The sequence below is a fragment of the Hyla sarda genome, unplaced genomic scaffold, assembly GCF_029499605.1.
Source record: "Hyla sarda isolate aHylSar1 unplaced genomic scaffold, aHylSar1.hap1 scaffold_1135, whole genome shotgun sequence".
Lineage (NCBI taxonomy): Eukaryota > Metazoa > Chordata > Amphibia > Anura > Hylidae > Hyla > Hyla sarda.
This window is the reverse complement of record NW_026607756.1, coordinates 87501-111925: the sequence shown is the minus strand read 5'-3', so window position 1 is coordinate 111925 and position 24425 is coordinate 87501. Positions and strand designations below refer to the sequence as shown.

General features: G+C 45.9%; 1 protein-coding gene across 1 annotated transcript in view; it reads left to right on the top strand.

The window, feature by feature from the left end:
* Positions 1-5035: 5035 nt before the first annotated feature.
* Positions 5036-24425, top strand: part of SLC43A3 (solute carrier family 43 member 3) — a gene marked incomplete at its 5' end in the record, with an annotated part of 88253 nt that continues 68863 nt past the window's right edge. The window contains 2 exons of the mRNA XM_056551636.1: positions 5036-5180; positions 12436-12482. Of these exons, the coding sequence (XP_056407611.1) occupies positions 5036-5180; positions 12436-12482 (192 nt within the window). The remainder of the gene's footprint in view (positions 5181-12435; positions 12483-24425) is intronic.

Sequence of the window (24425 nt, the reverse complement as noted above, 5' to 3'; positions counted from 1 at the left end):
CTGATCACTAGTCATCTATATTCTGTCACTGATCACTAGTCATCTATATCCTGTCACTGATCACTAGTCATCTATATCCTGTCACTGATCACTAGTCCTCTATATCATGTAACTGATCACTAGTCCTCTATATCCTGTCACTGATCACTAGTCATCTATATCCTGTCACTGATCACTAGTCATCTATATCCTTTCACTGATCACTAGTCCTCTATATCATGTAACTGATCACTAGTCCTCTATATCCTGTCACTGATCACTAGTCATCTATATCCTGTCACTGATCACTAGTCATCTATATCCTGTCACTGATCACTAGTCATCTATATCCTGTCACTGATCACTAGTCATCTATATCCTGTCACTGATCACTAGTCATCTATATCCTGTCACTGATCACTGGTCATCTATTTCCTGTCACTGATCACTGGTCATCTATATCCTGTCACTGATCACTGGTCATCTTTATCCTGTCACTGATCACTAGTCATCTATATCCTGTCACTGATCACTAGTCCTCTATATCCTGTCACTGATCACTAGTCATCTATATCCTGTCACTGATCACTAGTCATCTATATCCTGTCACTGATCACTAGTCCTCTATATCCTGTCACTGATCACTAGTTCTCTATATCCTGTCACTGATCACTAGTCATCTATATCCTGTCACTGATCACTAGTCATGTATATCCTGTCACTGATCACTAGTCATCTATATCCTGTCACTGATCACTAGTCATCTATATCCTGTCACTGATCACTGGTCATCTATATCCTGTCACTGATCACTAGTCATCTATATCCTGTCAGTGATCTCTAGTCATCTATATCCTGTCCCTGATCACTAAACATCTATATCCTGTCACTGATCACTACTCATCTATATCCTGTCACTGATCACTAGTCATCTATATCCTGTCACTGATCACTGGTCATCTATATCCTGTCACTGATCACTAGTCATGTATATCCTGTCACTGATCACTAGTCATCTATATCCTGTCACTGATCACTGGTCATCTATATCCTGTCACTGATCACTAGTCATCTATATCCTGTCACTGATCACTAGTCCTCTATATCCTGTCACTGATCACTAGTCATCTATATCCTGTCACTGATCACTGGTCATCTATATCCTGTCACTGATCATTAGTCATCTATATCCTGTCACTGATCACTAGTCATCTATATCCTGTCACTGATCACTGGTCATCTATATCCTGTCACTGATCACTAGTCATCTATATCCTGTCACTGATCACTAGTCATCTATATCCTGTCACTGATCACTAGTCATCTATATCCTGTCACTGATCACTAGTCATCTATATCCTGTCACTGATCACTAGTCCTCTATATCCTGTCACTGATCACTAGTCCTCTATATCCTGTCACTGATCACTAGTCATGTATATCCTGTCACTGATCACTAGTCCTCTATATCCTGTCACTGATCACTAGTCATGTATATCCTGTCACTGATCACTAGTCATCTATATCCTGTCACTAATCACTGGTCATCTATATCCTGTCACTGATCACTAGTCATCTATATCCTGTCACTGATCACTAGTCATCTATATCCTGTCACTGATCACTAGTCCTCTATATCCTGTCACTGATCACTAGTCATCTATATCCTGTCACTGATCACTAGTCATCTATATCCTGTCACTGATCACTAGTCATCTATATCCTGTCACTGATCACTAGTCATCTATATCCTGTCACTGATCACTAGTCATCTATATCCTGTCACTGATCACTGATCATCTATATCCTGTCACTGATCACTAGTCATCTATATCCTGTCACTGATCACTAGTCATCTATATCCTGTCACTGATCACTAGTCCTCTATATCCTGTCACTGATCACTAGTCCTCTATATCCTGTCACTGATCACTAGTCATCTATATCCTGTCACTGATCACTAGTCATCTATATCCTGTCACTGATCACTAGTCATCTATATCCTGTCACTGATCACTAGTCATCTATATCCTGTCACTGATCACTAGTCATCTATATCCTGTCACTGATCACTGGTCATCTATATCCTGTCACTGATCACTAGTCATCTATATCCTGTCACTGATCACTAGTCATCTATATCCTGTCACTGATCACTAGTCATCTATATCCTGTCAGTGATCTCTAGTCATCTATATCCTGTCCCTGATCACTAAACATCTATATCCTGTCACTGATCACTACTCATCTATATCCTGTCACTGATCACTAGTCATCTATATCCTGTCACTGATCACTGGTCATCTATATCCTGTCACTGATCACTGGTCATCTATATCCTGTCACTGATCACTGGTCATCTTTATCCTGTCACTGATCACTAGTCATCTATATCCTGTCACTGATCACTAGTCCTCTATATCCTGTCACTGATCACTAGTCATCTATATCCTGTCACTGATCACTAGTCATCTATATCCTGTCACTGATCACTAGTCCTCTATATCCTGTCACTGATCACTAGTTCTCTATATCCTGTCACTGATCACTAGTCATCTATATCCTGTCACTGATCACTAGTCATGTATATCCTGTCACTGATCACTAGTCATCTATATCCTGTCACTGATCACTAGTCATCTATATCCTGTCACTGATCACTGGTCATCTATATCCTGTCACTGATCACTAGTCATCTATATCCTGTCAGTGATCTCTAGTCATCTATATCCTGTCCTGATCACTAAACATCTATATCCTGTCACTGATCACTAGTCATCTATATCCTGTCACTGATCACTAGACCTCTATATCCTGTCACTGATCCTCGTCATCTATATCCTGTCACTGATCACTAGTCATCTATATCCTGTCACTGATCACTAGTCATCTATATCCTGTCACTGATCACTACGTCATCTATATCCTGTCACTGATCACTAGTCATCTATATCCTGTCACTGATCACTGGTCATCTATATCCTGTCACTGATCACTAGTCATCTATATCCTGTCACTGATCACTAGTCATCTATATCCTGTCACTGATCACTGGTCATCTATATCCTGTCACTGATCACTAGTCATCTATATCCTGTCACTGATCACTAGTCATCTATATCCTGTCACTGATCACTAGTCCTCTATATCCTGTCACTGATCACTAGTCATCTATATCCTGTCACTGATCACTGGTCATCTATATCCTGTCACTGATCACTAGTCATCTATATCCTGTCACTGATCACTAGTCATCTATATCCTGTCACTGATCACTGGTCATCTATATCCTGTCACTGATCACTAGTCATCTATATCCTGTCACTGATCACTAGTCATCTATATCCTGTCACTGATCACTAGTCATCTATATCCTGTCACTGATCACTGGTCATCTATATCCTGTCACTGATCACTAGTCATCTATATCCTGTCACTGATCACTAGTCATCTATATCCTGTCACTGATCACTGGTCATCTATATCCTGTCACTGATCACTAGTCATCTATATCCTGTCACTGATCACTAGTCATCTATATCCTGTCACTGATCACTAGTCATCTATATCCTGTCACTGATCACTAGTCCTCTATATCCTGTCACTGATCACTAGTCATCTATATCCTGTCACTGATCACTAGTCCTCTATATCCTGTCACTGATCACTAGTCCTCTATATCCTGTCACTGATCACTAGTCATCTATATCCTGTCAGTGATCTCTAGTCATCTATATCCTGTCCCTGATCACTAGTCATCTATATCCTGTCACTGATCTCTAGTCATCTATATCCTGTCACTGATCACTAAACATCTATATCCTGTCACTGATCACTACTCATCTATATCCTGTCACTGATCACTAGTCATCTATATCCTGTCACTGATCACTGGTCATCTATATCCTGTCACTGATCACTAGTCATGTATATCCTGTCACTGATCACTAGTCATCTATATCCTGTCACTTATCACTGGTCATCTATATCCTGTCACTGATCACTAGTCATCTATATCCTGTCACTGATCACTAGTCATCTATATCCTGTCACTGATCACTAGTCCTCTATATCCTGTCACTGATCACTAGTCATCTATATCCTGTCACTGATCACTGGTCATCTATATCCTGTCACTGATCACTAGTCATCTATATCCTGTCACTGATCACTAGTCATCTATATCCTGTCACTGATCACTAGTCCTCTATATCCTGTCACTGATCACTAGTCCTCTATATCCTGTCACTGATCACTAGTCATCTATATCCTGTCACTGATCACTAGTCATCTATATCCTGTCACTGATCACTAGTCATCTATATCCTGTCACTGATCACTAGTCATCTATATCCTGTCACTGATCACTAGTCATCTATATCCTGTCTCCTCCTGTCACTGATCACTAGTCATCTATATCCTGTCACTGATCACTAGTCATCTATATCCTGTCACTGATCACTAGTCATCTATATTCTGTCACTGATCACTGGTCATCTATATCCTGTCACTGATCACTGGTCATCTATATCCTGTCACTGATCACTAGTCATGTATATCCTGTCACTGATCACTGGTCATCTATATCCTGTCACTGATCACTAGTCATGTATATCCTGTCACTGATCACTGGTCATCTATATCCTGTCACTGATCACTAGTCATCTATATCCTGTCACTGATCACTAGTCATCTATATCCTGTCACTGATCACTAGTCATCTATATCCTGTCACTGATCACTAGTCATCTATATCCTGTCACTGATCACTAGTCATCTATATCCTGTCACTGATCACTAGTCATCTATATCCTGTCACTGATCACTAGTCATCTATATCCTGTCACTTATCACTGGTCATCTATATCCTGTCACTGATCACTAGTCATCTATATCCTGTCACTGATCACTAGTCATCTATATCCTGTCACTGATCACTAGTCATCTATATCCTGTCACTGATCACTAGTCATGTATATCCTGTCACTGATCACTAGTCATCTATATCCTGTCACTGATCACTAGTCATCTATATCCTGTCCCCATAGGTGACTAGATTTGTATTCTACAGGTTGTCCCTCTCAGGACCAGCAGTTCTCTCTCGTCTTCTCCATCGCGGCATTTATGAACAGCGCCGCAACCTTTCCAGGCGGTTACATATTTGATCGATTCGGAACGGCGGTGACCAGATTTATTGCAATGTAAGTGGAGTGACTCTATCACATGACCAACAATGGCGATAATGTATATATCTTCTATCCTCCCAGATGTCTGTATACCTCCTGTGTAATGTGTATATATATATATATATCTTCTATCCTCCCCAGATGTCTGTATACCTCCTGTGTAATGTGTATATATATATAATCTTCTATCCTCCCAGATGTCTGTATACCTCCTGTGTAATGTGTATATATATATATCTTCTATCCTCCCCAGATGTCTGTATACCTCCTGTGTAATGTGTATATATATATATATATATCTTCTATCCTCCCCAGATGTCTGTATACCTCCTGTGTAATGTTACTTTGTGATAGCCTGGGGGAGTAGGGTATATGGGAGTGTAGCTGTGCGGTTACTAAGGGTGCTTGCTTAACCCTTTCTATTCGTGACGCCAGGGTGAGGGCTATTCTATGTAAGCTTGTCCTACCGCCACCCATCCCAAGAGCGATAGGGAGATAGGAAATAATTGATTGTCCACAACCGGAGATTTGCAGAAACTTGTCGGAACTTGTACTGAAGATTTTAGGCAATAATGAACAGGAACAGTCCATACAACAAAGTCAATTAGAGCTTGACAAGTAGTTGGGAACTCGTGAGTCTATTGCGCTTAAGAAGGTAATGATCCCCTGGATTTAGGAGATTAGATTCGGTCCAATAATCATGCTAGCTTTAGCGGGGATTAAGATGTTCACTCACGGTTTAGTTTAGGCTGAGGCCGGCACGTTTGAGGCCTAACTTGTCTTTGAAAGTTGCGCAGATCCGTCCTGTTAGTCCGGCATCCATGAGAGCAGCAACCCAAGAGAGCGATCATTGGCTACAGCTCCTTATATGAGCAGGGGCTGGACTAAAGCTCACTGGTCCATACAACTGTCAATCTCTTTTACAGAGAGTTATGGGTAACATGTGACCCAAGGACCTCCAAAGGTCCTCCAACATACCATAGAGAAATTTAGAAGGTCCTGCAACGCTAACGGGGTAAGTATTCTAATATACCTCATGTTAAATATACACATTAACATCCTAGCATTAGAAAATAAGGAGGCGACTAGGGGCTGTCCCACCTGGGGGACACTAACTGAACGTAGTAACTCTGACTTTGGGGACCACTATACAAGGTACGGTATGCAATACAATACCAGGACACCACAAACCCCCTTACTTAAAATAAGTCGGCCTTGACGTCTGTCCCCTAAGACAGAGGGACGAAGTGAAGGTTACTTTATAACAGTCCTGGGCATAACTTCTTAAATGTCCATTAATCAGGCTGTATAACACTACAAGATTATTTTACTTTTTGAGGTACAAGCATATACATGGGTAAACTCATGAACAGGATTACTTGGTTCATGAATTTAGTAACAGGATGACATTATTATACATGAGATACATCCTACTTAACATTCTTGAATCTGACTAGACATTTTTGAATCTCACTCGACATTTTTGCCATATTAGTTACCTGTTTAGTACACTGAGAAGTTTACTGGCTTGCCTTAGGCTATCTACCAATAAACTGGCTACTAGGGTCCATTGGCTACACGCTCTTATCCCTAGAACACAACAGATAAACCTTACCTAGGTTACCTTTTGATTATGTGTATTACTTTTAGCTCGCAAGAGCACCTACTGGCCAGGCAGGGCATCTCGTACACGTAAGAGAAAGAAGAGAACAGTTAGTGTACATAACAGTGGCAGGAATTGGAAAATGACATAGGCTACAATTCCCAAAACATTTACTTGAGTGTGAGATATTTTTGTTGTTTGTTTGGTGTACTAGGTTTTGAGGTAAGTACACTTAAGTGATTATTTTGAGGTACTATGTGTGTAGTACTATGTGAAAGGTCAGTCTTAGGGGTGGTTTACCCTGTGTAGACCTTTGAGAAGGTGTTAGTGATGGGTGACGGAAATGTTATACTCAGAGGAGCTGAGAGAGCCACCTACTAGCAACTACTACAACACCTATTATTTGCACTTTTTTGTGTGTACAAGGCTGTATTTTCCGTGTACAATAACCATTCACATTTAGTTACCTTAGCATGAAAATTTATTAAACACTCAAACAGGGTTCAGGTGCATTCACCTGATAAGTGCAGTTAGAGCAAAGAATATAACGTTACTATTGAGGTATTTACATGTAAACAGGCGTGCAAGGATCATCAGTCCACCTGCGCTAAGAGTCCAAATATCACGGCTAGAAGAGTTTAGCCGGGCACACACTTACGAATCTCCTACCACTAGGAGTCTCTTGGTCTAATGACCAGGCATAAAAGCTCGACGGTTACAGTTTCAACTTGAACAGTCTTAGCATAGTCCTGCTAGGCACACTTCTTGAACGTTGAAGAAAGTCTGTGAAGACAAAACTTTAAGAAAAAATAAATGTCACAGTTTAGACGAAACTCTTGCGATGACGTCCTGCTCCTCGCCGGGAACCTCTACGTCTCTCGAGATGACAAGCAGGCAAAGAATTGATGTGGCTCTCCCACACCACATTAGTGAGGGTAGAGTGGGACACTGTAGGGTTGAGATTAACAGTTGGTGCTGGTTGATTCGGCCACATTCGGGAGTGGGCCGTAGCACGTTTGTTGGTACCTGGTGGACAGGCCAAACCTCTGTGCAGGGAGTAGGCCTAGGTACAGTGGTTGGTGCCTGCAGTTGAGGCCAAACCTCCTGGGTAGGAGTAGGCCTGGGTACTTTGCAGGATGCAGAAGGAAGTGGCTGCTGCTGTAGAAATTCCTCCTCGGGTTCGTAGATGGAGGCATCAGGAGCAGGCCATTTCGGCCTCAGCTGGAAGGGGTCCACCTCCCAATCAGTAGATGGAAAGTACTTGAAAGGAAGCTGGGTTGGAGCTGCTGGTCTGGTGACTGTTATGCCGAGCGCTCCGGATCCCCGTTCCTCCCCGGAGCGCTCGCCTCATCCTCGTTACTGCAGCGCCCCGGTCAGATCCACTGACCGGGTGCGCTGCGATACTGCCTCCAGCCGGGATGCGATTCGCGATGCGGGTGGCGCCCGCTCGCGATGCGCACCCCGGCTCCCGTACCTGACTCGCTCTCCGTCGGTCCTGTCCCGGCGCGCGCGGCCCCGCTCCCTAGGGCGCGCGCGCGCCGGGTCTCTGCGATTTAAAGGGCCACTGCGCCGCTGATTGGCGCAGTGGTTCTAATTAGTGTGTTCACCTGTGCACTCCATATATATACCTCACTTCCCCTGCACTCCCTCGCCGGATCTTGTTGCCCTTGTGCCTAGTGAAAGCATTCCCTTGTGTGTTCCTAGCCTGTGTTCCAGACCTCCTGCCGTTGCCCCTGACTACGATCCTTGCTGCCTGCCCCGACCTTCTGCTACGTCCGACCTTGCTTCTGTCTACTCCCTTGTACCGCGCCTATCTTCAGCAGTCAGAGAGGTTGAGCCGTTGCTAGTGGATACGACCTGGTCACTACCGCCGCAGCAAGACCATCCCGCTTTGCGGCGGGCTCTGGTGAACACCAGTAGTGACTTAGAACCGGTCCACTAGCACGGTCCACGCCAATCCCTCTCTGGCACAGAGGATCCACCTCCTGCCAACCGGCATCGTGACAGTAGATCCGGCCATGGATTCCGCTGAGGTGCCGCTGTCAAGTCTTGCCGACATTTCCACGATGATCACCCAACGAAATCACCAGCTGGCATACTTGACCACCGTGACACAGCAACTGAAGTCACAGATACAGCAGCTGCTGTCACAGACACAGCAGCTGCAACTGGAACAACCATCTCCTCCGCCGGCTCCTGCAACTCCTCCCCAGCGTCCGTCCGCTCCTAACCCCTGCTTGTCCCTGCCGGACAAATTTGATGGGGACTCTAGACTCTGCCGTGGTCTCCTTTCTGGAAAGGCCTTGTCTTGGGCCACACCGCTCTGGGACCGCAATGATCCTGCCACAGCCACAGTCCAGTCCTTCTTCGCTGAGGTCCGTGGTGTCTTCGAGGAGCCTGCCCGAGCTTCTTCTGCCGAGACTGCCCTGCTGAACCTGGCCCAGGGTGTTTCTTCCGTTGGCGAGTACGCCATTCAGTTCCGTGCTCTTGCTTCCGAGTTGTCCTGGAATAGTGAGGTCCTCTGCGCGACCTTTAAAAAAGGCCTATCCAGCAACATTAAAGATGTTCTGGCCGCACGAGAAATCCCTGCTAACCTACATGAACTCATTCATCTTGCCACTCGCATTGACATGCGTTCTTCCGGATGGCGTCTGGAGCTCCGCCTGGATATGGACTTTGTTCGCACGTGGCGTTTTTTCTCCCCGGCTCCTCTCTCCTCTGGTCCCCTGCAATCCGTTCCTGTGCCTCCCGCCGTGGAGGCTATGCAAGTTGACCGGTCTCGCTTGACACCTCAAGAGAGGACACGACGCCGCATGGAGAATCTTTGCCTGTACTATGCCGGTACCGAACACTTCCTGAAGGATTGTCCTATCCGTCCTCCCCGCCTGGAAAGACGTACGCTGACTCCGCACAAAGGTGAGACAGTTCTTGATGTCAACTCTGCTTCTCCACGCCTTACTGTGCCTGTGCGGATATCTGCCTCTACCTTCTCCTTCTCTACTATGGCCTTCTTGGATTCCGGATCTGCAGGAAATTTTTTTTTGGCCTCTCTTATCAACAGGTTCAACGTCCCTGTGACCAGTCTCGCCAGACCCCTCTACATCAATTGTGTTAACAATGAAAGATTGGACTGTGCCGTGCGTTACCGCACGGAACCCCTCCTAATGTGCATCGGACCTCATCACGAAAAAATTGAGTTTTTGGTCCTCAGGTTCTTTGTCCCCAAGAAGAGGGGGAGACCCAAGGGGGGGGTACTGTTACGCCGAGCACTCCGGGTCCCCGTTCCTCCCCGGAGCGCTCGCCTCATCCTCGTTACTGCAGCGCCCCGGTCAGATCCACTGACCGGGTGCGCTGCGATACTGCCTCCAGCCGGGATGCGATTCGCGATGCGGGTGGCGCCCGCTCGCGATGCGCACCCCGGCTCCCGTACCTGACTCGCTCTCCGTCGGTCCTGTCCCGGCGCGCGCGGCCCTGCTCCCTAGGGCGCGCGCGCGCCGGGTCTCTGCGATTTAAAGGGCCACTGCGCCGCTGATTGGCGCAGTGGTTCTAATTAGTGTGTTCACCTGTGCACTCCATATATATACCTCACTTCCCCTGCACTCCCTCGCCGGATCTTGTTGCCATTGTGCCTAGTGAAAGCATTCCCTTGTGTGTTCCTAGCCTGTGTTCCAGACCTCCTGCCGTTGCCCCTGACTACGATCCTTGCTGCCTGCCCCGACCTTCTGCTACGTCCGACCTTGCTTCTGTCTACTCCCTTGTACCGCGCCTATCTTCAGCAGTCAGAGAGGTTGAGCCGTTGCTAGTGGATACGACCTGGTCACTACCGCCGCAGCAAGACCATCCCGCTTTGCGGCGGGCTCTGGTGAACACCAGTAGTGACTTAGAACCGGTCCACTAGCACGGTCCACGCCAATCCCTCTCTGGCACAGAGGATCCACCTCCTGCCAACCGGCATCGTGACAGTGACTGCAGCAGCCCACTCTCCTCGCAGGCCCTGGACGGGGGTGTATTCCACTATCTCACCCACCTCCAGGGAATGGAACTTTTTGTTAATGTATGGCCTCTGTACAGCTCGACAGTTTACGAGGATGGTATAGCCGGTGTGCCAATCAATGAGGGTACCGTAGCCTCTGACCTTGTCGAACTTGGCCACGGTTGCTCTTCAACGTTACAAGGGCTTCTTTCCTTCTCGGGGATGATCCCACATGCGAATGTAGAGTGCCTCCAGTGCCTCCAGGTCTCCTTTCATAATGGGCTTCTTCAAAATGGCTGCCAGTCGGAAGGACATCATCTGTGCAGCCCCGACTTCCGGTCCCCCTGGGAACTGACTTTAAGTTCCCTTTCGGCTGCGATACACTCACTTGATAGCCAAGCCCAGGGGCGGGTCGTGGCGCAGCGCGGGCTTTCTTCGCGTGCTTTTCCGTCAGCAGGTTAACTCTTGCATTGCTGACTGGACCAGAGGATCGTAGCATACATTCACTTCTCACTTTACACATATCTGTTGCAAATACATTTTCGTCTCCCCCTTACTTTTCGCGTGTTCTCTCTGCACGTGACACCATACACAAAATTCCGTACACTTAGATGGTGCTCCGTAATACATTGGTAAAGTCTTTTACAAAGGGGAGTACACTTTAATTGGTGGCAACAGCTGGAGGCACACCCCCGTATCCTGTTCGTAGGATGCCAAAAAGCTATGTGATAGCCTAGGGGAGTAGGGTATATGGGAGTGTAGCTGTGCGGTGACTAAGGGTGCTTGCTTAACCCTATTGGGTGAGGGCTATTCTCTGTAAGCTTGTCCTACCGCCACCCGTCCCAAGAGCGATAGGGAGATTGTCCACAACTGGAGATTTGCAGAAACTTATCGGAATTTTGCTGAAGATTTTAGGCAATAATGAACAGGAACAGTCCATACAACAAAGTCTTATAGATTTTGACGAGTGGTTGGGACCTCGTGAGTCTATTGCGCTTAAGAAGGTAATTGTTGCAATGATCCCCTGGATTTAGGGGTTTAGATTCGGTCCAATAATCAAGCTAGCTTTAGCGGGGATTAAGATGTTCACTCACGGTTTAGTTTAGGCCGAGGTCGGCAGGTTTTCTGGCCTAGCTTGTCTTTGTAAGTTGCGCAGATCCGTCCTGCTAGTCCGGCATCCACGAGAGCAGCAACCGAAGAGAGCGATCATTGGCTACAGCTCCCTTATATGAGCAGGGGCTGGACTAAAGCTCACTGGTCCATACAACTGTCAATCTCCTGAGAGTTGTGGGTAACATGTGACCCAAGGACCTCCAAAGGTCCTCCAACATACCATAGAGAAATTTACATAGTCACATGACCGAAGGTCCTGCAATGCTAATTGGGTAAGTACTCTAATATACCTTATAGTAAATAATACACATTAACATCCTAGCACTAGAAAATAAGGAGGCCACTAGGGGCTGTCCCACCTGGGGGACACTACCTGAGCATAGTAACTCTGACTTTGGGGACCACCATACAGGGTACGGTATGCAATATGGTACCGGGACACCACATATATATCTTCTATTCTCCCAGATGTCTGTATACCTCCTATGTAATGTGTATATATATATCTTCTATCCTCCCCAGATGTCTGTATACCTCCTGTGTAATGTGTGTATATATATAATATCTTCTATCCTCCCCAGATGCCTGTATACAGCAGCCACCCTCCTCATCGCACTCTCTACAGCAGGTAAGTCATATATACCTCCAGTTTGATGATGTTGTTTCTCATGTATAATTTAAAGCTCCGGGCCCCAATGCAGGATCTTAGACCTTTAGTGATATTTGATCTTTTGTCCTTATGTATATAATAAGATATATATATATATATATAGTATACAGGCCTTCACTGTTGGACTCCATCTTAGTCGTGGTCCCCAGGCAGTATCTGTGTGGGGACACAGGGTGCAAGAAAGACTTGTTAGGTCGTGACGCCAGAGCACTGTTATCCTATACATGGTCCAAGGTGCAGAAAGCTTCTCCTGGGCCAGACATGTGGGGTAAGAAATACACCGACGCCAGGTTATGGATTACTTTACTGAGCAGATGGTACAACACACACAGTACGGAGCAGAGTAGGATACAGTGTAACCCTTGCAAGCCCTATTGCCTTGCTGGGACTTATGGTGCTCTTCACCCACTAGAAGGATTTAGACTTGAGATTTGAAGATATCCTACGCTAACTAGCATTCTGACAAGGTCCAAATACTATCACCGCCAGGGCCGGACCCACCAACTCCTGTACGGGGGACACATGCAGAATGGCGCGGCTGACTAGAGAAGAGGTTTTCTTCCCTCTCGATCCACCTCACACTTCTTCTAACTCTTCTCCTCACAGCAGCTCACATTGAGCTCTGCACACAGCAGTGGCTAAACTTAGACTAGACTCCTCCCCCTACACTATATACACGACAATTTGGGGGTTCCCATTGGGTAGCAGGGGGTTACCTGGTTACTACTGCATCTCTTAATTGACAGTGCATATACAATACAAAGAATACAGTGAATGTGTTTAAAGGGGTATTCCAGGTTTATACATCTTATCAACTATTCAAAGTATAGGGGGTGAGATGTATGGTCGCAGGGGTCCTGCTACTGGGGAGCCCCCAGCGTATTGTGCCAGGCGCGGCCTCCAAGACAGGGATGTGACGTCACAACGATGTGCTGGAGTCGTACATGTCTGACCACTTGATGGCGCTGTACTCATATATGTCCGGTCTATAGAGGTGAATGAAGTCGTACATGTCTGATCACTTGATGGCGCTGTACTCATATATATCCGGTCTATAGAGGTGAATGAGGTCGCACATGTCTGACCACTTGATGGCGCTGTACTCATATATATCCGGTCTATAGAGGTGAATGAGGTCGTACATGTCTGACCACTTGATGGCGCTGTACTCAAATATGTCTGGTCTATAGAGGTGAATGAGGTCGTACATGTCTGACCACTTGATGGCGCTGTACTCATATATGTCCGGTCTATAGAGGTGAATGAGGTCGCACATGTCTGACCACTTGATGGCGCTGTACTCATATATATCCAGCCCATAGAGGTGAATGAGGTCGTACATGTCTGACCACTTGATGGCGCTGTACTCATATATATCCGGTCTAGAGAGGTGAATGAGGTCGTACATGTCTGACCACTTGATGGCGCTGTACTCATATATGTCCGGTCTATAGAGGTGAATGAGGTCGTACATGTCTGACCACTTGATGGCGCTGTACTCATATATATCCAGTCTATAGAGGTGAATGAGGTCGTACATGTCTGATCACTTGATGGCGCTGTACTCATATATGTCCGGTCTATAGAGGTGAATGAGGTCGCACATGTCTGACCACTTGATGGCGCTGTACTCATATATATCCAGCCCATAGAGGTGAATAAGGTCGTACATGTCTGACCACTTGATGGCGCTGTACTCTTATATGTCCGATCTATAGAGGTGAATGAGGTCGTACATGTCTGACCACTTGATGGCGCTGTACTCATATATATCCGGTCTATAGAGGGGAATGAGGTCGTACATGTCTGACCACTTGATGGCGCTGTACTCATATATATCCAGCCCATAGAGGTGAATGAGGTCGTACATGTCTGACCACTTGATGGCGCTGTACTCATATATATCCAGCGAATAGAGGTGAATGAGGTCGTACATGTCTGACCACTTGATGGGGTGTACTCATATATATCCGGTCTATAGAGGTGAATGAGGTCGTACATGTCTGACCACTTGATGGCGCTGTACTCATATGTATCCGGTCTATAGAGGTGAATGAGGTCGTACATGTCTGACTACTTGATGGCGCTGTACTCATATATATCCGGTCTATAGAGGTGAATGAGGTCGTACATGTCTGACTACTTGATGGCGCTGTACTCATATATATCCGGTCTATAGAGGTGAATGAGGTCGTACATGTCTGACCACTTGATGGCGCTGTACTCATATATATCCGGTCTATAGAGGTGAATGAGGTCGTACATGTCTGACTACTTGATGGGGTGTACTCATATATATCCGGTCTATAGAGGTGAATGAGGTCGTACATGTCTGACCACTTGATGGCGCTGTACTCATATATATCCGGTCTATAGAGGTGAATGAGGTCGTACATGTCTGACCACTTGATGGCGCTGTACTCATATATATCCGGTCTATAGAGGTGAATGAGGTCGTACATGTCTGACCACTTGATGGCGCTGTTCTCATATATGTCCGGTCTATAGAGGTGAATGAGGTCGTACATGTCTGACCACTTGATGGCGCTGTACTCATATATATATCCGGTCTATAGAGGTGAATGAGGTCGTACATGTCAGGACATATATGAGTACAGCACCATCAAATGGTCAGAAATGTACAACCTCATTCACCTCTATAGACCGGACATATATGAGTACAGCGCCATCAAGTGGTCAGACATGTACGACCTCATTCACCTCTATAGACCGGACATATATGAGTACAGCGCCATCAAGTGGTCAGACATGTACGACCTCATTCACCTCTATAGACCGGACATATAGGAGTACAGCGCCATCAAGTGATCAGACATGTACGACCTCATTCACCTCTATAGACTGGATATATATGAGTACAGCGCCATCAAATGGTCAGTCTACAGAAGTGAATGAGGTCGTACATGTCTGACCACTTGATGGCGCTGTACTCATATATGTCCGGTCTATAGAGGTGAATGAGGTCGTACATGTCTGACCACTTGATGGCGCTGTACTCTTATATGTCCGGTCTATAGAGGTGAATGAGGGCGTACATGTCTGACCACTTGATGGCGCTGTACTCATTTATATCCGGTCTATAGAGGTCAATGAGGTCGTACATGTCTGACCACTTGATAGCGCTGTACTCATATGTCTGGTCTATAGAAGTGAATGAAGTCGTACATGTCTGACCACTTGATGGCGCTGTACTCATATATATCCAGCCCATAGAGGTGAATGAGGTCGCACATGTCTGACCACTTGATGGCGCTGTACTCATATATGTCCGGTCTATAGAGGGGAATGAGGTCGTACATGTCTGACCACTTGATGGCGCTGTACTCATATATATCCGGTCTATAGAGGTGAATGAGGTCGTACATGTCTGACCACTTGATGGCGCTGTACTCATATATATCCGGTCTATAGAGGCGAATGAGGTCGTACATGTCTGACCACTTGATGGCGCTGTACTCATATATATCCAGCCCATAGAGGTGAATGAGGTCGCACATGTCTGACCACTTGATGGCGCTGTACTCATATATATCCGGTCTATAGAGGTGAATGAGGTCGCACATGTCTGACCACTTGATGGCACTGTACTCATATATATCCGGTCTATAGAGGTGAATGAGGTCATACATGTCTGACCACTTGATGGCGCTGTACTCATATATATCCGGTCTATAGAGGCGAATGAGGTCGTACATGTCTGACCACTTGATGGCGCTGTACTCATATATATCCGGTCTATAGAGGTGAATGAGGTCGCACATGTCTGACCACTTGATGGCGCTGTACTCATATATATCCGGTCTATAGAGGTGAATGAGGTCGTAAATGTCTGACCACTTGATGGCGCTGTACTCATATATATCCAGCCCATAGAGGTGAATGAGGTCGTACATGTCTGACCACTTGATGGCGCTGTACTCATATATGTCTGGTCTATAGAGGTGAATGAGGTCGTACATGTCTGACCACTTGATGGCGCTGTACTCATATATGTCCGGTCTATAGAGGTGAATGAGGTCGTACATGTCTGACCACTTGATGGCGCTGTACTCATATATGTCCGGTCTATAGAGGTGAATGAGGTCGTACATGTCTGACCACTTGATGGCGCTGTACTCATATATAACCGGTCTATAGAGGGGAATGAGGTCATACATGTCTGACCACTTGATGGCGCTGTACTCATATATGTCCGGTCTATAGAGGTGAATGAGGTCGTACATGTCTGACCATTTGATGGCGCTGTACTCATATATATCCGGTCTATAGAGGTGAATGAGGTCGTACATGTCTGACCACTTGATGGCGCTGTACTCATTTATATCCGGTCTATAGAGGTCAATGAGGTCGTACATGTCTGACCACTTGATGGCGCTGTACTCATATGTCTGGTCTATAGAAGTGAATGAAGTCGTACATGTCTGACCACTTGATGGCGCTGTACTCATATATATCCAGCCCATAGAGGTGAATGAGGTCGCACATGTCTGACCACTTGATGGCGCTGTACTCATATATGTCCGGTCTATAGAGGGGAATGAGGTCGTACATGTCTGACCACTTGATGGCGCTGTACTCATATATATCCGGTCTATAGAGGTGAATGAGGTCGTACATGTCTGACCACTTGATGGCGCTGTACTCATATATATCCGGTCTATAGAGGCGAATGAGGTCGTACATGTCTGACCACTTGATGGCGCTGTACTCATATATATCCGGTCTATAGAGGTGAATGAGGTCATACATGTCTCACCACTTGATGGCGCTGTACTCATATATATCCGGTCTATAGAGGCGAATGAGGTTGTACATGTCTGACCACTTGATGGCGCTGTACTCAAATATGTCCGGTCTATAGAGGTGAATGAGGTCGCACATGTCTGACCACTTGATGGCGCTGTACTCATATATATCCGGTCTATAGAGGTGAATGAGGTCGTAAATGTCTGACCACTTGATGGCGCTGTACTCATATATATCCAGCCTATAGAGGTGAATGAGGTCGTACATGTCTGACCACTTGATGGCACTGTACTCATATATGTCCGGTCTATAGAGGTGAATGAGGTCGTACATGTCTGACCACTTAATGGCGCTGTACTCATATATGTCCGGACTATAGAGGTGAATGAGGTCGTACATGTCTGACCACTTGATGGCGCTGTATTCATATATATCCAGCCCATAGAGGTGAATGAGGTCGTACATGTCTGACCACTTGATGGCGCTGTACTCATATATGTCCGGTCTATAGAGGTGAATGAGGTTGTACATGTCTGACCACTTGATGGCGCTGTACTCATATATATCCAGCCCATAGAGGTGAATGAGGTCGTACATGTCTGACCACTTGATGGCGCTGTACTCATATATGTCCGGTCTATAGAGGTGAATGAGGTCGTACATGTCTGACCACTTGATGGCGCTGTACTCATATATAACCGGTCTATAGAGGGGAATGAGGTCATACATGTCTGACCACTTGATGGCGCTGTACTCATATATATCCGGTCTATAGAGGGGAATGAGGTCGTACATGTCTGACCACTTGATGGCGCTGTACTCATATATATCCAGCCCATAGAGGTGAATGAGGTCGTACATGTCTGACCACTTGATGGCGCTGTACTCATATATGTCCGGTCTATAGAGGTGAATGAAGTCGTACATGTCTGACCACTTGATGGCGCTGTACTCATATATGTCCGGTCTATAGAGGTGAATGAAGTCGTACATGTCTAACCACTTGATGGCGCTGTACTCATATATGTCTGGTCTATAGAGGTGAATGAGGTCGTAAATGTCTGACCACTTGATGGCGCTGTACTCATATATATCCAGCCCATAGAGGTGAATGAGGTCTCACATGTCTGACCACTTGATGGCGCTGTACTCATATATATCCAGTCTATAGAGGTGAATGAGGTCGTACATGTCTGACCACTTGATGGCGCTGTACTCATATATGTCTGGTCTATAGAGGTGAATGAGGTCGTACATGTCTGACCACTTGATGGCGCTGTACTCATATATATCCGGTCTATAGAGGTGAATAAGGTCGTACATATCTGACCACTTGATGGCGCTGTACTCATATATATCCAGCCCATAGAGGTGAATGAGGTCGTACATGTCTGACCACTTGATGGCGCTGTACTCATATATGTCCGGTCTATAGAGGTGAATGAGGTCGTAAATGTCTGACCACTTGATGGCGCTGTACTCATATATATCCAGCCCATAAAGGTGAATGAGGTCGCACATGTCTGACCACTTGATGGCGCTGTACTCATATATGTCCGGTCTATAGAGGTGAATGAGGTCGTACATGTCTGACCACTTGATGGCGCTGTACTCATATATGTCTGGTCTATAGAGGTGAATGAGGTCGTACATGTCTGACCACTTGATGGCGCTGTACTCATATATGTCTGGTCTATAGAGGTGAATGAGGTCGTACATGTCAGGACATATATGAGTACAGCGCCATCAAATGGTCAGAAATGTACAACCTCATTCACTACTGTAGACCGGACATATATGAGTACAGCGCCATCAAGTGGTCAGACATGTACGACCTCATTCACCTCTATGGGCTGGATATATATGAGTACAGCGCCATCAAGTGGTCAGACATGTGCGACCTCATTCACCTCTATAGGCTGGATATATATGAGTACAGCGCCATCAAATGGTCAATCTACAGAAGTGAATGAGGTCGTACATGTCTGACCACTTGATGGCGCTGTACTCATATATATCCAGCCCATAGAGGTGAATGAAGTCGTACATGTCTGACCACTTGATGGCGCTGTACTCATATATGTCCGGTCTATAGAGGTGAATGAGGTCGCACATGTCTGACCACTTGATGGCGCTGTACTCATATATGTCTGGTCTATAGAGGTGAATGAGGTCGTAAATGTCTGACCATTTGATGGTGCTGTACTCATATATATCCGGTCTATAGAGGTGAATGAGGTCATACATGTCTGACCACTTGATGGCGCTGTACTCTTATATATCCAGTCTATAGAGGGGAATGAGGTCGTACATGTCTGACCACTTGATGGCGCTGTACTCATATATGTCCGGTCTATAGAGGTGAATGAGGTCGTACATGTCTGACCACTTGATGGCGCTGTACTCTTATATATCCAGTCTATAGAGGGGAATGAGGTCGTACGTGTCTGACCACTTGATGGCGCTGTACTCCTATATATCCGGTCTATAGAGGGGAATGAGGTCGTACATGTCTGACCACTTGATGGCGCTGTACTCTTATATGTCTGGTCTATAGAGGTGAATGAGGTCGTACATGTCTGACCACTTGATGGCGCTGTACTCCTATATATCCGGTCTATAGAGGGGAATGAGGTCATACACGTCTGACCACTTGATGGCGCTGTACTCCTATATATCCGGTCTATAGAGGGGAATGAGGTCATACATGTCTGACCACTTGATGGCGCTGTACTCCTATATATCCGGTCTATAGAGGGGAATGAGGTCATACATGTCTGACCACTTGATGGCGCTGTACTCATATATGTCTGGTCTATAGAGGTGAATGAGGTCATACATGTCTGACCACTTGATGGCGCTGTACTCATATATATATCCGGTCTATAGAGGTGAATGAGGTCGTACATGTCAGGACATATATGAGTACAGCGCCATCAAATGGTCAGAAATGTACAACCTCATTCACTACTGTAGACCGGACATATATGAGTACAGCGCCATCAAGTGGTCAGACATGTACGACCTCATTCCCCTCTATAGACTGGATATATAAGAGTACAGCGCCATCAAGTGGTCAGACATGTATGACCTCATTCACCTCTATAGACCGGATATATATGAGTACAGCACCATCAAATGGTCAAACATTTACGACCTCATTCACCTCTATAGACCAGACATATATGAGTACAGCGCCATCAAGTGGTCAGACATGTGCGACCTCATTCACCTCTATTGGCTGGATATATATGAGTACAGCGCCATCAAGTGGTCAGACATGTACGACTTCATTAACCTCTATAGACCAGACATATGAGTACAGCGCCATCAAGTGGTCAGACATGTGCGACCTCATTCACCTCTCTACACCGGACATATATGAGTGGTCAGACATGTACGACCTCATTCCCCTCTATAGACCGGATATATATTAGTACAGCGCCATCAAGTGGTCAGACATGTGCGACCTCATTCACCTCTATAGACCGGACATATATGAGTACAGCGCCATCAAGTGGTCAGACATGTACGACCTCATTCACCTCTATGGGCTGAATATATATGAGTACAGCGCCATCAAGTGGTCAGACATGTACGACCTCATTCACCTCTATAGACAGGACATATATGAGTACAGCGCCATCAAGTGGTCAGACATGTGCGACCTCATTCACCTCTATAGACTGGATATATAAGAGTACAGCGCCATCAAGTGGTCAGACATGTGCGACCTCATTCACCTCTATAGGCTGGATATATATGAGTACAGCGCCATCAAATGGTCAATCTACAGAAGTGAATGAGGTCGTACATGTCTGACCACTTGATGGCGCTGTACTCATATATATCCAGCCCATAGAGGTGAATGAGGTCGTACATGTCTGACCACTTGATGGCGCTGTACTCATATATGTCCGGTCTATAGAGGTGAATGAGGTCGCACATGTCTGACCACTTGATGGCGCTGTACTCATATATATCCGGTCTATAGAGGGGAATGAGGTCGTACATGTCTGACCACTCATATATGTCCGGTCTATAGAGGTGAATGAGGTCGTACATGTATGACCACTTGATGGCGCTGTACTCATATGTCTGGTCTATAGATGTTAATGAAGTCGTACATGTCTGACCACTTGATGGCGCTGTACTCATATATATCCAGCCAATAGAGGTGAATGAGGTCGCACATGTCTGACCACTTGATGGCGCTGTACTCATATATATCCGGTCTATAGAGGTGAATGAGGTCGTACATGTCTGACCACTTGATGGCGCTGTACTCATATATATCCGGTCTATAGAGGTGAATGAGGTCATACATGTCTGACCACTTGATGGCGCTATACTCTTATATATCCAGTCTATAGAGGGGAATGAGGTCGTACATGTCTGACTACTTGATGGCGCTGTACTCATATATGTCCGGTCTATAGAGGTGAATGAGGTCGTACATGTCTGACCACTTGATGGCGCTGTACTCTTATATATCCAGTCTATAGAGGTGAATGAGGTCGTACATGTCTGACAACTTGATGGCGCTGTACTCTTATATGTCTGGTCTATAGAGGTGAACGAGGTCGTACATGTCTGACCACTTGATGGCGCTGTACTCCTATATATCCGGTCTATAGAGGGGAATGAGGTCATACATGTCTGACCACTTGATGGCGCTGTACTCATATATATCCGGTCTATAGAGGGGAATGAGGTCATACATGTCTGACCACTTGATGGCGCTGTACTCATATATGTCCGGTCTATAGAGGGGAATGAGGTCATACATGTCTGACCACTTGATGGCGCTGTACTCATATATGTCCGGTCTATAGAGGGGAATGAGGTCGCACATATCTGACCACTTGATGGCGCTGTACTCATATATGTCCGGTCTATAGAGGGGAATGAGGTCATACATGTCTGACCACTTGATGGCGCTGTACTCATATATATCCAGTCTAGAGAGGTGAATGAGGTCGTACATGTCTGACCACTTGATGGCGCTGTACGCATATGTCTGGTCTATAGAGGTGAATGAAGTCGTACATGTCTGACCACTTGATGGCGCTGTACTCATATATATCCAGACCATAGAGGTGAATGAGGTCGCACATGTCTGACCACTTGATGGCGCTGTACTCATATATATCCGGTCTATACAGGTGAATGAGGTCGTACATGTCTGACCACTTGATGGCGCTGTACTCATATATATCCAGTCTATAGAGGTGAATGAGGTCGTACATGTCTGACCACTTGATGGCGCTGTACTCATATATGTCTGGTCTATAGAGGTGAATGAGGTCGTAAATGTCTGACCACTTGATGGCGCTGTACTCATATATATCCAGCCCATAGAGGTGAATGAGGTCGCACATGTCTGACCACTTGATGGCGCTGTACTCATATATATCCAGTCTATAGAGGTGAATGAGGTCGTACATGTCTGACCACTTGATGGCGCTGTACTCATATATGTCTGGTCTATAGAGGTGAATGAGGTCGTAAATGTCTGACCACTTGATGGCGCTGTACTCATATATATCCAGCCCATAGAGGTGAATGAGGTCGCACATGTCTGACCACTTGATGGCGCTGTACTCATATATATCCAGTCTATAGAGGTGAATGAGGTCGTACATGTCTGACCACTTGATGGCGCTGTACTCATATATATCCTGTCTGTAGAGGTGAATGAGGTCGTACATGTCTGACCACTTGATGGCGCTGTACTCTTATATGTCTGGTCTATAGAGGTGAATGAGGTCGTACATGTCTGACCACTTGATGGCGCTGTACTCCTATATATCCGGTCTATAGAGGGGAATGAGGTCATACATGTCTGACCACTTGATGGCGCTGTACTCATATATGTCTGGTCTATAGAGGTGAATGAGGTCGCACATGTCTGACCACTTGATGGCGCTGTACTCATATATATCCAGTCTATAGAGGTGAATGAGGTCGTACATGTCTGACCACTTGATGGCGCTGTACTCATATATATCCGGTCTATAGAGGTGAATGAGGTCGTACATGTCTGACCACTTGATGGCGCTGTACTCATATATATCCGGTCTATAGAGGTGAATGAGGTCGCACATGTCTGACCACTTGATGGCGCTGTACTCATATATATCCTGTCTATAGAGGTGAATGAGGTCGTACATGTCTGACCACTTGATGGCGCTGTACTCATATATATCCAGCCCATAGAGGTGAATGAGGTCGTAAATGTCTGACCACTTGATGGCGCTGTACTCATATATATCCAGCCCATAGAGGTGAATGAGGTCGCACATGTCTGACCACTTGATGGCGCTGTACTCATATATATCCTGTCTATAGAGGTAAATGAGGTCGTACATGTCTGACCACTTGATGGCGCTGTACTCATATATATCCAGTCTATAGAGGTGAATGAGGTCATACATGTCTGACCACTTGATGGCGCTGTACTCATATATATCCAGCCCATAGAGGTGAATGAGGTCGCACATGTCTGACCACTTGATGGCGCTGTACTCATATATGTCCGGTCTATAGAGGTGAATGAGGTCGTACATGTCTGACCACTTGATGGCGCTGTACTCATATATATCCAGCCCATAGAGGTGAATGAGGTCGTACATGTCTGACCACTTGATGGCGCTGTACTCATATATGTCCGGTCTATAGAGGTGAATGAGGTCGTACATGTCTGACCACTTGATGGCGCTGTACTCATATATATCCAGCCCATAGAGGTGAATGAGGTCGTACATGTCTGACCACTTGATGGCGCTGTACTCATATATATCCAGTCTATAGAGGTGAATGAGGTCGTACATGTCTGACCACTTGATGGCGCTGTACTCATATATATCCGGTCTATAGAGGTGAATGAGGTCGTACATGTCTGACCACTTGATGGCGCTGTACTCATATATATCCAGCCCATAGAGGTGAATGAGATCATACATGTCTGACCACTTGATGGCGCTGTACTCATATATATCCGGTCTATAGAGGTGAATGAGGTCGTACATGTCTGACCACTTGATGGCGCTGTACTCAAATATGTCCGGTCTATAGAGGTGAATGAGGTCGCACATGTCTGACCACTTGATGGCGCTGTACTCATATATATCC